General features: G+C 28.3%; 1 protein-coding gene and 1 long non-coding RNA gene across 2 annotated transcripts; both read left to right on the forward strand.

The window, feature by feature from the left end:
* The first annotated feature begins 9,849 nt into the window (after positions 1 to 9,849).
* On the forward strand, positions 9,850 to 12,245 carry LOC105621620 (beta-lactamase-like protein 2). Its single transcript, XM_012203089.1, has 3 exons — positions 9,850 to 9,977; positions 11,392 to 12,031; positions 12,120 to 12,245. The coding sequence occupies exons 1-3, from the start codon at positions 9,850 to 9,852 to the stop codon at positions 12,243 to 12,245; spliced, it is 894 nt and encodes a 297-aa protein (XP_012058479.1).
* Positions 12,246 to 13,084: 839 nt separating this feature from the next.
* On the forward strand, positions 13,085 to 13,551 carry LOC105621621. Its single transcript, XR_001046503.1, has 2 exons — positions 13,085 to 13,156; positions 13,242 to 13,551. It is a non-coding gene; the product is annotated as an uncharacterized LOC105621621 (long non-coding RNA).
* The last annotated feature ends 538 nt before the right edge of the window (positions 13,552 to 14,089 follow it).

Below are 14,089 nucleotides of genomic sequence, written 5' to 3' on the forward strand. Positions count from 1 at the left end.
TACCCCCCCGTTTACCCCCCCGTTTACCCCCGTTTACCCCGTTCCCGTTTACCGTTACCGTTTCGTTACGTTCGTTACGTTCGTTCTTCTTCTTCTTCGTCTCTCTCTCTCTCTCTCTCTCTCTCTCTCTCTCTCTCTCTCTCTCTCTCTCTCTCTCTCTCTTTCTCTTTCTCCCTTTCTCTCTTCATCTCTTCATTCGCATACCATGAACGGCCTCGTCTCTTCGCTTCTGCGAATCTCTTCGTCCTTCACTACAAACTCACTTCTCTTTCTTTCTCTCTCTCTGTTTTGCTTTAACTCCCTTCCTTTAACTTTCTCGTTGTTTCTTATTTTATGCAAACGCAATGACCTGCGTCCTAAGCAATAAAGATCCGCATATTTTTCCTCGTACCATTATAGCTATTTTTTTGCAAAATTATGTAATTTTATTTGATTTATATTTTGTTTCTCAGTTGAAGAGATACAATTTCGAAGCACGCGCGCACACACACGCGCACATATATAATATACACATATATAGATATAATTAGTTTTCTTATTTTTTTTTCTCTTTTATTTATCTTCTTTTTCATTTCACAATCTTACTCTACTAGAGATACATGAGAAAACTAACTGAATTAAAATCAATCACATTTAATTTTCGAGAGAAAGCGAAAGAAAGCAGAAGATTCCATAGATTATGTTCTAAATTACATATTATATTTGTCTAATAATTAGACGATTATCGTTAGAATTTCTTTCGTGTGCTCTTAATCCTTTTTTAGAAAACATTGAATTTGATAATCTAGAAATCCAGATAATTCAATAAAAGTTATTTATTCAATGTATAAGAATAAAAAACTATTGGAAATAAATAATATCTCGATTATACATATATTTACCCTCATTTTGTATATAATCTTTAGTTATCTTTTAACTAAAGTTCCTCTTCTTCGCTTACAAATTATTTAAAAAAAAAAGTGTTCTGTACTCCTACATTATTGCATTGTTTATAACATGACCTAATATGTAGCGACAAACCCGCATCCGGAATCGGCAGCGAACGCCGGAAGAAACCCGCACGAGCCTTTTCGGATCGACGATGCAAGCAGCCGATACCTTGAAGCGAATACTTTGTTCTATGTTACTTGCATACGCCGTACAGCGTCAAAACAATGACGCATCGGAAAGTCAAAAGTAGAAATATACGTATTATATTATACTTCGCATCTCTTGAATGCCATTACAGCGGAAACCTTACACGCGAATCTTTTAAACGTTAACCGAGTAGATAATAAATATATTAGAAAAAAATTTTGATATTCTTACTTTAATATATCTTTCGAGTCGAAAACTGTATTGCGCAAGTTTCAACGTCGACGTTATTTACTATTGGCAGGATAAAAATGGAAATTCGTATGAGATAGCGAAATTAGAAATCGAATGATGAAGAATGTATAATGTAACAACCGCGAGATAAATCGCTTCGTCAGTTGATGTTGTCTTCATCCTTCTTTCGACGATAACAGATCCGATGAACGCATGTTGTTGATTACATCGGTTGCGTTCAACAATTGGTGGCGTGATTTTTCGTTACAAGTTTGAGTCGATATGCAGAATACATATTTTTCCGAAAACTATTCGAGCAGAACAAAAAAGTCATGATGACATCAAAATAGCTTCAAAATGCATATTTTGATCAATTAAAAGACATGTTTTGATTAATCACGATTCATTTTGAGTTAAAATTTCATAATTGTATACACACGCTCTAAATTTCTTGCAATGAAATCTTACATCAAGAGAGTGAAAATGCAATCACCCTTGAAAAAAAGTGAAAATATTTTATTTATTGAAAAAAAATGACACCTTTACTCTTTTTAGAGTAAAATTTCACCTTTTTCGGAGTGAGACTTCATTCCTTTGGAATGAGAATTCACTCTAAAAAAATCATAATAGTCATTATCTTCCAAGAAATGAAATATTTTAGTTGTATTTTCACTTTCTTGGAATGAGATTCACTGTAAAAAATTTAAAGTGCATTGTAACAAAATTTGTAAAAATCTTTCCTCTACAATTTTTCTTATTTTTTATTTAAGTGGAAAGTGCGAAAACACAATTAAAAAGGTTACTCTAAAAATTCGAAAAAACCGAGATTTCTGGTTATGAAGAACTAACGAGGAATATTTCTTGGCGACGATTGTGTTAAATATATCGGCCGCCCACTTCGCAGAATGGTTAATTCCATTCTCTCGTCCGGTCAGGCTTGTTTTCAATTCGTACGCCGAACGCAATGGATTCGGATCCAATGCAATTTGCTTAATTTAGATTAGACAGATTATATTCAGAAGATATTGAATGAAGCAATACCTTGCATGTCTATGTTAATGTTACATGAGTCATGTAACTTTACATGAGTAGTTAGTTACATCAATATAATTACTTAATGTAATTAACTTTTCATTATTTCTAAAATTTTACAAAAACTTGTCACATACATTTCAGCAAAAATCACAATCGTCTGTTGTTTCGAATAAGCTTAGCAAACTGTTATACACTCTAAAAAATGTGAGTGTGGATTTAACACTATGCAATGTCCACATAGTTTTCACCATGTTCATGTTAATATTAACATCAACATGTTAAGAATTATATTGACACCTCATGGTGTTAAATTCGTATTATATTTTTTAGAGTGTGCAGACAATCGTCATACAAATAATGTCGAGTACACTTCGATTGATATTTTTATCGAAGTTAACCGCCCTTAAGGTGATGGTATTCGACAGAAAAACCGATACAGACTCACGCCTCATCCCAAATTAAAATCAATCGTCCGTTTATTTCTATTTCAAAAACCCATATATCTCGTTACTATTTATCATTATTACGTTTCTGCGCGATGATCACGAATCAGCCGTCGTGCTCGTGATCGCCGATCGCGTGGCGGAGACCTCGACGGCTATCTGCGAGTTAAACAACTCGCTGGCGCGCAAAAGTGTCGTTGATCTTGTTGTGAAGACGAATAATAAGAGTATCGAGCAGCGCAAGAACGCGATCGATTGTCGAAACTTCTGCAAAATCCTATAATAGACGATTATTTATTGAGATTTTCACAGGGCATGAAGATCGAGCCTCGATAAAATTGATATGCGAAAAAATTCTATGTCAATATCATATTATTTGTTACAATAATATAGTTTATTGTTGTCGCAAGTAGATAAAGAAAGTGGATTAAACAAATAGATAGATAGCTTTATTTATTACACGATCTAGGATAAAATTCTCTCAAACTAAAAACATTTATATCAATAATCAATAAAAATATACAATAATATATACAAACAATAAAAGAAAAAAGTTACAAAAAATAAATGTATATAAACGAAAGAGTAATCTATTTATTTGTTGCATCAGTATGTAAATTTGTTATTTTGGCTCGTAGCCCTTCTTAACATACTTTTATTTAATTCCATTACTTGAACCATATTATATTGAGTCGGGAAAAAAGTTTCTTCGTATTTTTTAAAATTGTATATACAATATCTTCGTAAAAAATGAACGAAATTTAAATTTAAAAATAGAAATTTAAGAATAGAAATTTTTTAAAGCTTGAAATCTCTACTTTCGAAAGGTTACTATAATTTTTGAGTTTCTGTGAGTTTGGTAACTTTTATATTTAAAAAACTACAAGCTGAAAAAAATAAAAAATTTTTTTTTCACTTTGGAGGTCTCTCATGTGTCCAAAAAAAATTTACGAAAATTTTCGACTATTTATCATAAAAGCTTGAAACTTTCCCTACAAAATCTTTTTTTTTAATGTTCTTATGATTTTTGATTCCTGAGTTATTCGCGAGTTAAGTAAAGAAGCATTCTGATTTTGATTGCTCATAATTTCGATAAAAATCATCATTCACCGCAATTTAAAAAACAGATTCTTAAAGCTGAAATTTTGTTCTAGCAAATGATATAATTGTAACGAACATTTCGTAATAAATAAAAAACTTTTATAAAAAAATCTTTTTAAAAATGAAAAAATTTTTTCTCGATCCAATATTATTTTTAATTTAATGTCTTATATGCAAGGCTGGACATGTATTCGAAATACTTTTACTTGAAAAACATTCGTAAGATAATTATATTTTAATTATATTTACAAGACAATTAAATTTTATATTTTGTTTCTAATTGGAGCATATAAAAGTATTTTGTATTTTATATTTCAAATACTAAGATTATAACAATCAATCTCATTATTTGAATTAAAAAATACAAAATATTTTCTACCTTTTTAAATACAAAGTATATAATACTTTTACGCTTAAATACAAATCTAAATAAATACATACTCCAGTGAAATACAAAATACATTTGTATTGGCAATACTATGTTTTAAATAAAAATATTTCAAATACATGCCCAACTTGTATGTCCAGCTATTTGTGAGATATACAACATTTTTAGCGTACAAGATTTATGCCCAAAGCACATAAAGTGCGCAGATTGAATTCAGTACATTAAATACAATAGATTATATGAATACAATACATTATATGAACGTGTCTGTCTTATATCGTAACATTTAATTGTAATATGTGCAAAAAATTAAAATTATTATCTGTCATTTGTATATATATTTATCATTCTTATTTCATAATAAAATTTTGCGAACACATTTCATAAATTATTGTGTCATTTTACATCTTTATAAGAATTATTGGTAAATTTTTTATGAATCGTGTATATCCAATTTCTATAGATATATTCTATTTTGCATATAAATTTATCATGCCTAAATTTAAAATCGCAAAAAATACTGAGGCTTCATTTCATAAAAATTAAATATAATAATGGAGTAAATTAAATACTACCCATATAAGATACTGATGCTTGGAATCAATTCTCAGTCAATTTAATTCTTAATCAATCCAGTTTGCGAGAAATCGTATAAATATAGAAAGATAACTAATAAGTAAGATAAAAAGTCTTGTTGCGCAGTATGATATCGAAATTCGAAATGCGAGCGAAATAAAATGGCGCGCGAAAAATGAATGCTCCTTTTTCAATTTTCTGCAAATTATCGATGATTACTCATTGCGTTTTGGACTGCTTAACATTTTTGTCGCGTTATATATTTTTGGATACATTCAATATATACCTATGGTTTCTATTTTTTTTCTATTTTTGTTGCGATTATCGACGACTTCAACTTTGAGCGCTGAAAATCCTGTGCGTTTCATTGAGGCGCGCTCGTGCAGTCACGCGCGTTTCCGTTGACATGGTGTCGCAATAAATAATTTACGAGACGATTAACGCTCTTTAGATGTCGACGTCTGTTCGCGACTTGCGAGACGCAAACGACCACTATTTAACAGGGCGAAGGTGGACTGTGTGCGTCAGGGTGATTTTTAGGGTCGCTTTGATTGGAAGGAGAGATGAGGGAGAGGAAAAATCGATGGCTGGTCCATAGATAAATATAGTATGTTAGTAGGTCAATGTAGCGTATTTAACACATAAAACCGAAATCGCATTACGATGACGTAGGAATAAAAATCGAACTTTAATTTGAAAGTTCACTTTAATCTTCTATAATATTCTATAATTTATAAATGATTCATTGTTTTGTTGAACTTTGTCCCATTTTTGTTCATGTTTAAAGCAGTCTTTTTTTAGAAGAAGTTTCTTTAGAAGAGATTATTATTAGCTATGGTGTCTCATGCTAAAATAAAAAATAATTTTGAAGTTAGGTATGCGATGTATACGTTCAGTTTTGGAAAAATTTCAACCAATTATTGAGAAAAAATAATTACACAGCAAATAAGCTATATATTATTGATTGAGAAAAAGATATACAAAAAATTATCTGTGGCATAATGTTTATTTTATTAAAATGAATTTTTATTTAAATATAACAAAATGAAATTTTATTTCTAGCAAATAAATCATTTATTTTATTCAATTCAGTAATAAATTTATACTATTTATTTTATTTTTTACAATTAATAAAATATCTTTTACAGAAATGTATATTTTGGATCATTACTTCATTCAAATCTTTTCATAACTAATAAATATCGAAGAAATTGGAAAACGTCACATGTAATATTTATTTGCGATTTGTTTTTTAGCATACAAGGATTTTCACTGTTACTTCATCATTAGTCACATATATGCTTATTTTCTTCACCACAATAATTTTAAATTTATTTTACTCGAAACTAATGTCACATTACTGATCTTATTTGTATTTTTAGCGCTTTATTTATTAGTTAGTCATTAAATAATTAAGAATTAATTCCGATTGGATACGTATACATATACATATGCATAGGTCAGCCCGTTTATCAGAAGAAGAACGTCAGAACTTCTTGTGAAATTTTTCTTGACACACGAGGGGATTGCATAAAGCAAAACTATAAATGGTAACGTTACATAGATAGATCTCTCTGCACATAAAAAAAATTATGTTGTATTAATAGCATTAACTAATAACAGATTAATTGAAAATAATCTAAATTCAATTATAGTAATAATAAAACAAAACATACTTTTACTTTAATAAAATATTATTTGTTTAATAATAATTAGACAAATAAAATTGCTTAATAATTGAATAAATAGCATTTAATTATAATCAAATATTTAATTAATAATATCCTTATCAACCCTTAATATATACGATGCGTTATTCATATCTCCATCGTTTTTTCTTAAAATATTTAAACATCTGATTAAACTGATTTATATTCTTTTCCTAAAAAAATTTTGGCATTTAGAAAACAAGTTTTATGTCTTGTCGGCTCTCGTTCTCTTCGTATCCTTCGAAAATGTTTTAAAAATTCACTTAGGTCATGAAAGATTTATTGTATAGAGTGTAATTTTTTGCAGCTGAAAAATTTGTATTTTTTTTAATCTTTAATTGATTTTCATTTATATTGCAAAAATTTCATAAAAAAATTGAAAATAAAACAATTTTTTTTGTGCAAAATATTACAAATAATTATATTCAAAGAATGTAATAAATGAAAGAATGAAAATAAAAAGTATTCAAATAAAAATTCAAAAATATTTTTTTCTAATTAGTTTTTCTAATGCAATATCAATGATAAAATGCAAAATCAATGATAAAATTGTTTAAAATGACAACAAACGCTCAATTTATACCTATTTATGCACTGTAAAAAAAATGTCATTTTCAGATTACTTAAAAACTGAACTTTTTAAACAATCGACATTTAAACTATTTTATCTTTTGTGTTTTGGAATATCAACTTTAAAATATTAAAACATATTTTTTCTTTAAACATTCCTGTTTAAGAGTTTTGCATTTTTGTATAAAAAATATCAGTCCAAAAATGTGAAATCTAACTTGAAGGAAAGAGTAAAAATCTGTCATTCTTATTCAGGAGTGTAAATTTTTCTTAAGTGGCAATATTTTAACTCTTTTGAAGTGAGATGTCACTTTAAAAAATGTAGAGAGTATAAAATTATGTGTTTAAAGCGCGTATATACATTTTCTATGTATATAAGCTTGATAAGTGTTTAATCTAATTCACGTATAAGGATATTAACGGCCCCATGTCGCATTGCGATATGCCGCATTGTTTTCTCGTGGCAAGGTAAAGCGCGTGAAATCCAGTGCAATCGCGACAAAGAATTCCACATCAAAATCATTCACTGACTTGAATGTCGCGATCGATGTCGAAACGGGCTGCCCTTAGAATGATGTAAACTAATATTTTGCAAATATTAATATTTTTCAGTTTCTGCCACTTCTAAAATAACATGCATGTTTTTGGATTTACATATTTTTGGAAAGGATGCGTTTTTTTTTTAAGAAGACAAATATGGAATTTCATTTGCAATTTACGATTTCCAAAACAATTCGCGGACTATAAAGTTCACGAAGTGGAACACGTGTACAATCCAAGTTTAATCGACACTTCGTGGCTTTTGTCAGCTTCTGCGCACTGAATCATTACTTGCCAGCATGCGAATCACACGTATGACAATTGTTCGAATTCGATAGACCACAAAGCGCCATCTCTGGAGTCTCAAGCGATCTTACATTGGATTAAGAAGATTGTGGATATTAATCTTGCATCTAACAATGACTAACATTCCGTTACGGACTGTTGGCGAGATCACTTGGAAAAGGTAAGTACATTTTATTTAATTAAATTTTTTTAATTTTAATTAATTTAAATCTGTTTTTATTTGAAGTATTTTATGTATTCGAATATAGTTACACTTTGATAATTCAAAATAACTCAATTATATATAATATTTTTTCCAATTTTCATTTATATAATAATTAATCAGTTGGAAAAGATTTACAGCTTAGAAAGTTAAATCAAATTTTAATTGGAAAGTTTTAGGAATATGTAGAATTTAATATATGACGGATAATATTTGTTACAGTTTTTTATTAACAAGTTAATTATTTGATACAAATTTAAAGATGAAAATCATGAAACATATGTATCGATTTGTTAATGAAATCTTAATAAAAAAGAAAAAAATACTAAATGGATCAATATTGATACAGATTTCAATATGCAATTCAGTAATATTTTGTTATTATTTATTACATAATTTTAATAAAAAATTTCTATCAGGGCAATTGCAGACAACATTCAAAATAATCTGTAAGTATTAGTGAATGCATTGAAGTGAATATACCGTCAACTTATAAATGATCATCTAAACATAGTCTGTAATTGGCCATATCTAAACCTTTCATTATTTAAAAAATTACTGCTTAAAATTAAAATTTACAAATAATTTTTTACTTAATTTTTTCGAGAACTTTTTTACTATAATATTAGGTGTAATAAAAAGAAATCCATTATTTCTGCATGAAAGTGAATGGAAAAATAATGGATTTCTTTTTATTACACCTAATATTTTGAAACGCGAATTTTTAGACACCCTATATTTCACTTCAAATAATATGTAAACACAATGACGTATCACAGTGACGTAATTGATGACATAATTCAGTGAATTTTCTTTAAGTCTCAGTCAAGACGCTCTTGAATTTATTAAGTGTTACTTGGAAAAGATTCGATGTAAATATGACAAAAAACAGATAATAGACTCGATCTATATATTTTATATTGTCAGTACTAAAAATTTAACATACGTTATATGCACTATAAATTTTCAACATTGACAGTGAATACAGAAAATATAGAAACTTAAAAAAAATAATATATATATATATATATATATATATATGTGTGTCCCAGCAACCATAAAATTTATAAAATATTTACAAAATATTTATAAAGCTTATTTTAAATATTTTGTATATATTTTTATGTTCTTAGATTGCATAATAAAAATATTTATTATAAATATTATGAAATATTTATTGTAAATTTTATAGTAAATGCTACGGAAATACTTATAATAAGACATTACATATAATTCAAATAAGAAATATTTAACAGAAATATTTATATTTATTATAAATATTCTGTGTTGTATTCTGTGTGTCTACAAGATTATATCCAAAGAGAATGTAAAGCCCCACACACAATACGAAGGAATAGTGATAGCAATAAAAATAACACGATTTCTATCAGAAACTATATTTATATAGTTAATATAGTATATTCCAGTATATTTGATTTTTGATAAGTTGAAATCGTGTTCTATCGTTATCGCTATTCCTTCGCATTATGTCTGGAACTTAAATTGCTATAAGTACAAAAAGTGTAGAGAATAATCTTTCGTAGTTCACACTGCCCATACTAAAAAAAGATAATAATGAATATGCAATATGTGAGAACATGAACAGAGATCCAAAGTGTGCCTACTCTCTTTGCTTTTCCTGATGAACATCGCACATCAAGCGAAGTAATTATGACGTCCTTGACGAATCTGCCGCCAATCGCAAGGCTTTCCAGCAAAGTAATTCGAATCCTGGGATGCAATCCTGGTCCGATGACGTTGCAGGGCACAAACACTTACCTCGTAGGCACTGGACGCAGGTGATAAACTCTATTTTTATGAAGTGCGTTTGAAAGACATTGAAAGTAATTTACTGTTTGACAACACAAAGAGAATATCGAATTAAATTGTAAACTGGAATTAAATTGTAAACGTTTTCTTTAACAACGGAATTTCTTCTTTAATTTCGAAATTGCGATATTTTTAGATAACATTAAGTGAAGATCGAGAAAAATGTTTAACATAAAGACTTAGGTTAAAAAAATACGTCAATCGTACTAACATCGAATAAACAAATTTGAAATTTATGTGAAACTTTGAAAAATAATGTTCTGATATGTAAGGGAAAGTATCGTGATTAAAATTGCTGCTGCGTTCAAAAATCAGAGGAATTTAAAAAAATAAATAAACATGCATTGTTTTCTTAGGTTAGGTTTTACACCCGTTATATACGCATGCGCTAAATAGCGCGCTATTTTTAAAATCTTAAGAGTAAAATAATATATTTTGTTTTATTTACAAAAAAAAAGGATGAAAACATCGTTTTCGAATATACCGTTCAACAAACTTTCTTGAGAACATTAAGAAGATTTTTTAGACGATTTTTTCATTAAGAAGATTTTTTAAAAATACGCTTTCCGTTTATATTAAATTGTTTTATTATTTGAAGAACTACGAGAATCGATTATCTTCGTTCTTGTGCACTTTTTTTTTATTAAACGTATCTCATTGTTCTTGATTTATGTTATGTTTGAACGGTTAATAAAGTTAAAAAATATCTAAGAAGGAGTTACAATAATTTTCAATCATATTACTAATGATTATAATAAGCTATACTTTGAAAACTGAGGGTGTAATAATAAAACAATAAATAAATTATTAAAAAATAACGCATTACATAAATTCTTCAATATTTCTTTTAGCAAATAATGTCCTTATATTATTAGAATAATCGCTCTTATCATTAAGCTATTGTTATATCTCTTCTAATATTTTTTAATCTTACGAAAATCGCATGGAAAAGCAATAAATGAAGTACATATTTATAATAAGTATATAATAGAAATTTAAAATGCCTATTACGGTCGAAGCTGGATCTTCATTGCTTTAAATAATTTAAACTTATATTAATAATTAATTAATAGGCATTTTAAATTTCTGGTATTGATTGAATTCTCACATATGGTCTAAAAAAAATAAAGATTCTTAAGTATATAATAATTTGTAATAATTTATTATAAATTGTATTACAAATTGTTATAAAGTTTAAATTATCTTTATTTTAAATTATATATACTATATTATATACATTATAATAATTTACAATAAGTTATTATAATATGTATAATATATAATTTATTAAAATCATTTGAGATAATTTTAAAAACTGAATGCGCTATTCTCCGATGCAATTCAATGATGCAAATAATTTTTTTCAACGATTTGTTATTATAGACGTGTGCTAATCGATTCTGGAGAAGCAAAAACAGCCAATGATTATATAAAACTCCTGGACAGTGTATTAAACGAAGAGAATGCGACTATTGAACATTTGGTGGTCACACATTGGCATCACGATCACATTGGAGGAGTGGAGCCTGTGCGAAACTTACTAAAAAAATTATTTCCCATGGAAAAGCAGCCAATCGTGTGGAAATTTCCACGATCGCCGAATGACACAAACAGCTCGAATGATGAGAAATCAATTCAATGGAAACCTCTGAAGAACGATCAAGTTGTGGAGGTCGAAGGAGCAAAGCTTCAAGTAAAATACATGCCAGGACATACCAGCGATCATGCATGTTTGCTGCTGCAGGATGAGAATATTTTGTTCAGTGGGGATTGCATCCTTGGGGAAAGCACAACAGTCTTCGAAGATCTCCACGATTACATGTTGTCGCTAAATAAAATCCTGGAGTTGCAACCCAAGATAATTTATCCGGGTCATGGGCCAGTTCTTAATGATCCTCTGCCACATATACAGTATTACATTAAGCACAGGCAGCAGAGAGAGAAGGACATTTTACAGATGTTGCAACAACAGGGAAATGATAAATCGATGACAGAGATGGATATTGTTAAGCTGATATATAAGGTAAATGATACTATAAATTAATTACTTGTGCATGTAATTAATTTGTTTTTCTAAAGAAATTAATTGAAATTAAAAAATATTTGCACAGGATACTCCAGAAAAATTGTGGCTAGCTGCAGCATTTACTGTGGGACATCATCTTCGTAAGTTAGAGAAAGAGGGGAAAGTGTTGCAAGAAGAAGATGGCTGGCGGAGAATTAGAGGCAAAATGTAGATAGATGTACCATGAAGAATTTTTGTATAACAAATACTTTTTTCTCTTTCACAGATTCGAAAATCTTTTTCTAGGATTAAAGTATACGCGCTAATATGTGTTTGTGAAATGGAATTTTTGGTCGAGAACGATCAAAAATTTCGAAATTGATATATTTTTACCATTTCTTAATGTAACATAACGTTTCAAGCTGTCAACTCGTGACAATATTTGCTTGATACGAAAGTTTTATAACCTATACTTATGAAATATTAAGCCGAGGAAGAAGTTTCTTCATATTTAAAAAAAATTTTTTGCAAAAGTTTTCCATTTGTTGCGAAATTTTCGTTACAATTATATCATTCGCTAGAACAAAGTTTCAGTTTTAAGAATCTGTTTTTTAAGTTGCAGTATGATGATTTTTATCGGAATTATGAACAATCGAAGTCAGAATGCTCCTTAATTTGCGAATAATTCGAGAACAAAAAATCATAAGAACATTTAAAAAAATGATTTTGTAGAGAAAGCTTCAAGCTTTCACGATGGGTAGTCGAAAATTTTGGTGAATTTTTTTGGGCATATAACAGATCCCCAAAATGAAAAGAAAATTTTTCATTTTTTTCAGTTTGTAGTTTTTTAAATATAAAAGTTACCAAACTTATAAAAACTAAAAAATATAGTAATCTTTTGAAAGTAGATATTTCAAACTTTAAAATCTTTTTTTAAATTTAAATTTCATTCATTTTTGACAATATTGTATATACAATTTTGAATTAAAAAATACGAAATTTTTTCCCCAAATAGTAATTTACAAACACATAGTTCGCATAAACAAATAACGTCAAGTTGTTAGAAATAGATTTAAATTTTTATTTTATCATAACGAATTTGTTATACGAAAATTGACGAACGTACAACTGCATGTATCACAGGTGCGTAAGATATTATATATGAAGACAAATTGATGCGCTTAAAGTTCTAGATAACAAAATAGCGTATAGGTCCTCCACTTTTTAGATTTGCTAATCACACTCTATATCAATAAGTGCTTATTGGACTACAACAAAGTGAAATGGCGATCAAAATAATCGATAAGAGGGTTGTCAGCATTTCGGCTTAGATAAAAGGAATGCGCTACTTTGATACGTAGAGCTTTCGATGCGTTTGAAAAACAGCACCTCTAGTGATATCGTCCGAGTTCGAGTTTCGCTTAAGGAGCCGAAATAAAATTTTAATTGAAAACTTATTATATAAAATGTTAATTCTGAAAAGAAATCTTAATTGTATTTATGTATATAAATATATAAATATAATTTAAATATATTAATAAAATATATTTTAATGTAGATTTAATTACGATTATATAATATATATGTATGTATGTATATATATATATATATATATAAATCGAAATTAAATTTTTATTGAAATTATAAGAACCTTAATCAAGACAAAGAAATTTTATGGAATGCGCGAGAATACCGTTGTGAAACATTTATTCAACTTACAGGAGTAAATAATGAATACATTGTTACGAATTTCTGTCGAAGTTAGGCTGGTATTTGTTATCAATGACGTGCGTATAACGAGAAGAGCACACGTTTACGACAATTTCACGAGATACATACCGCAAGTGATACACAGTTTTCTTCCCAGTTGAGGCGAATCATTAATCATCGCGTGCAGCTACGGACACATTACAACGGTCAATATAAAATATATATATATGTATGTATATATATATATATATATATATATATATATATATATATATGTATGACTATATTAAGTTTAAGGTTAAAACGTAATATTGTTGTCTGTACGTACGAACTAAATTAAGTTAGTTTACGTTTACTTTACTTTTA

The sequence above is a fragment of the Atta cephalotes genome (genome assembly GCF_000143395.1).
Source record: "Atta cephalotes unplaced genomic scaffold scaffold00035, whole genome shotgun sequence".
In the NCBI taxonomy this organism is placed as follows: domain Eukaryota; kingdom Metazoa; phylum Arthropoda; class Insecta; order Hymenoptera; family Formicidae; genus Atta; species Atta cephalotes.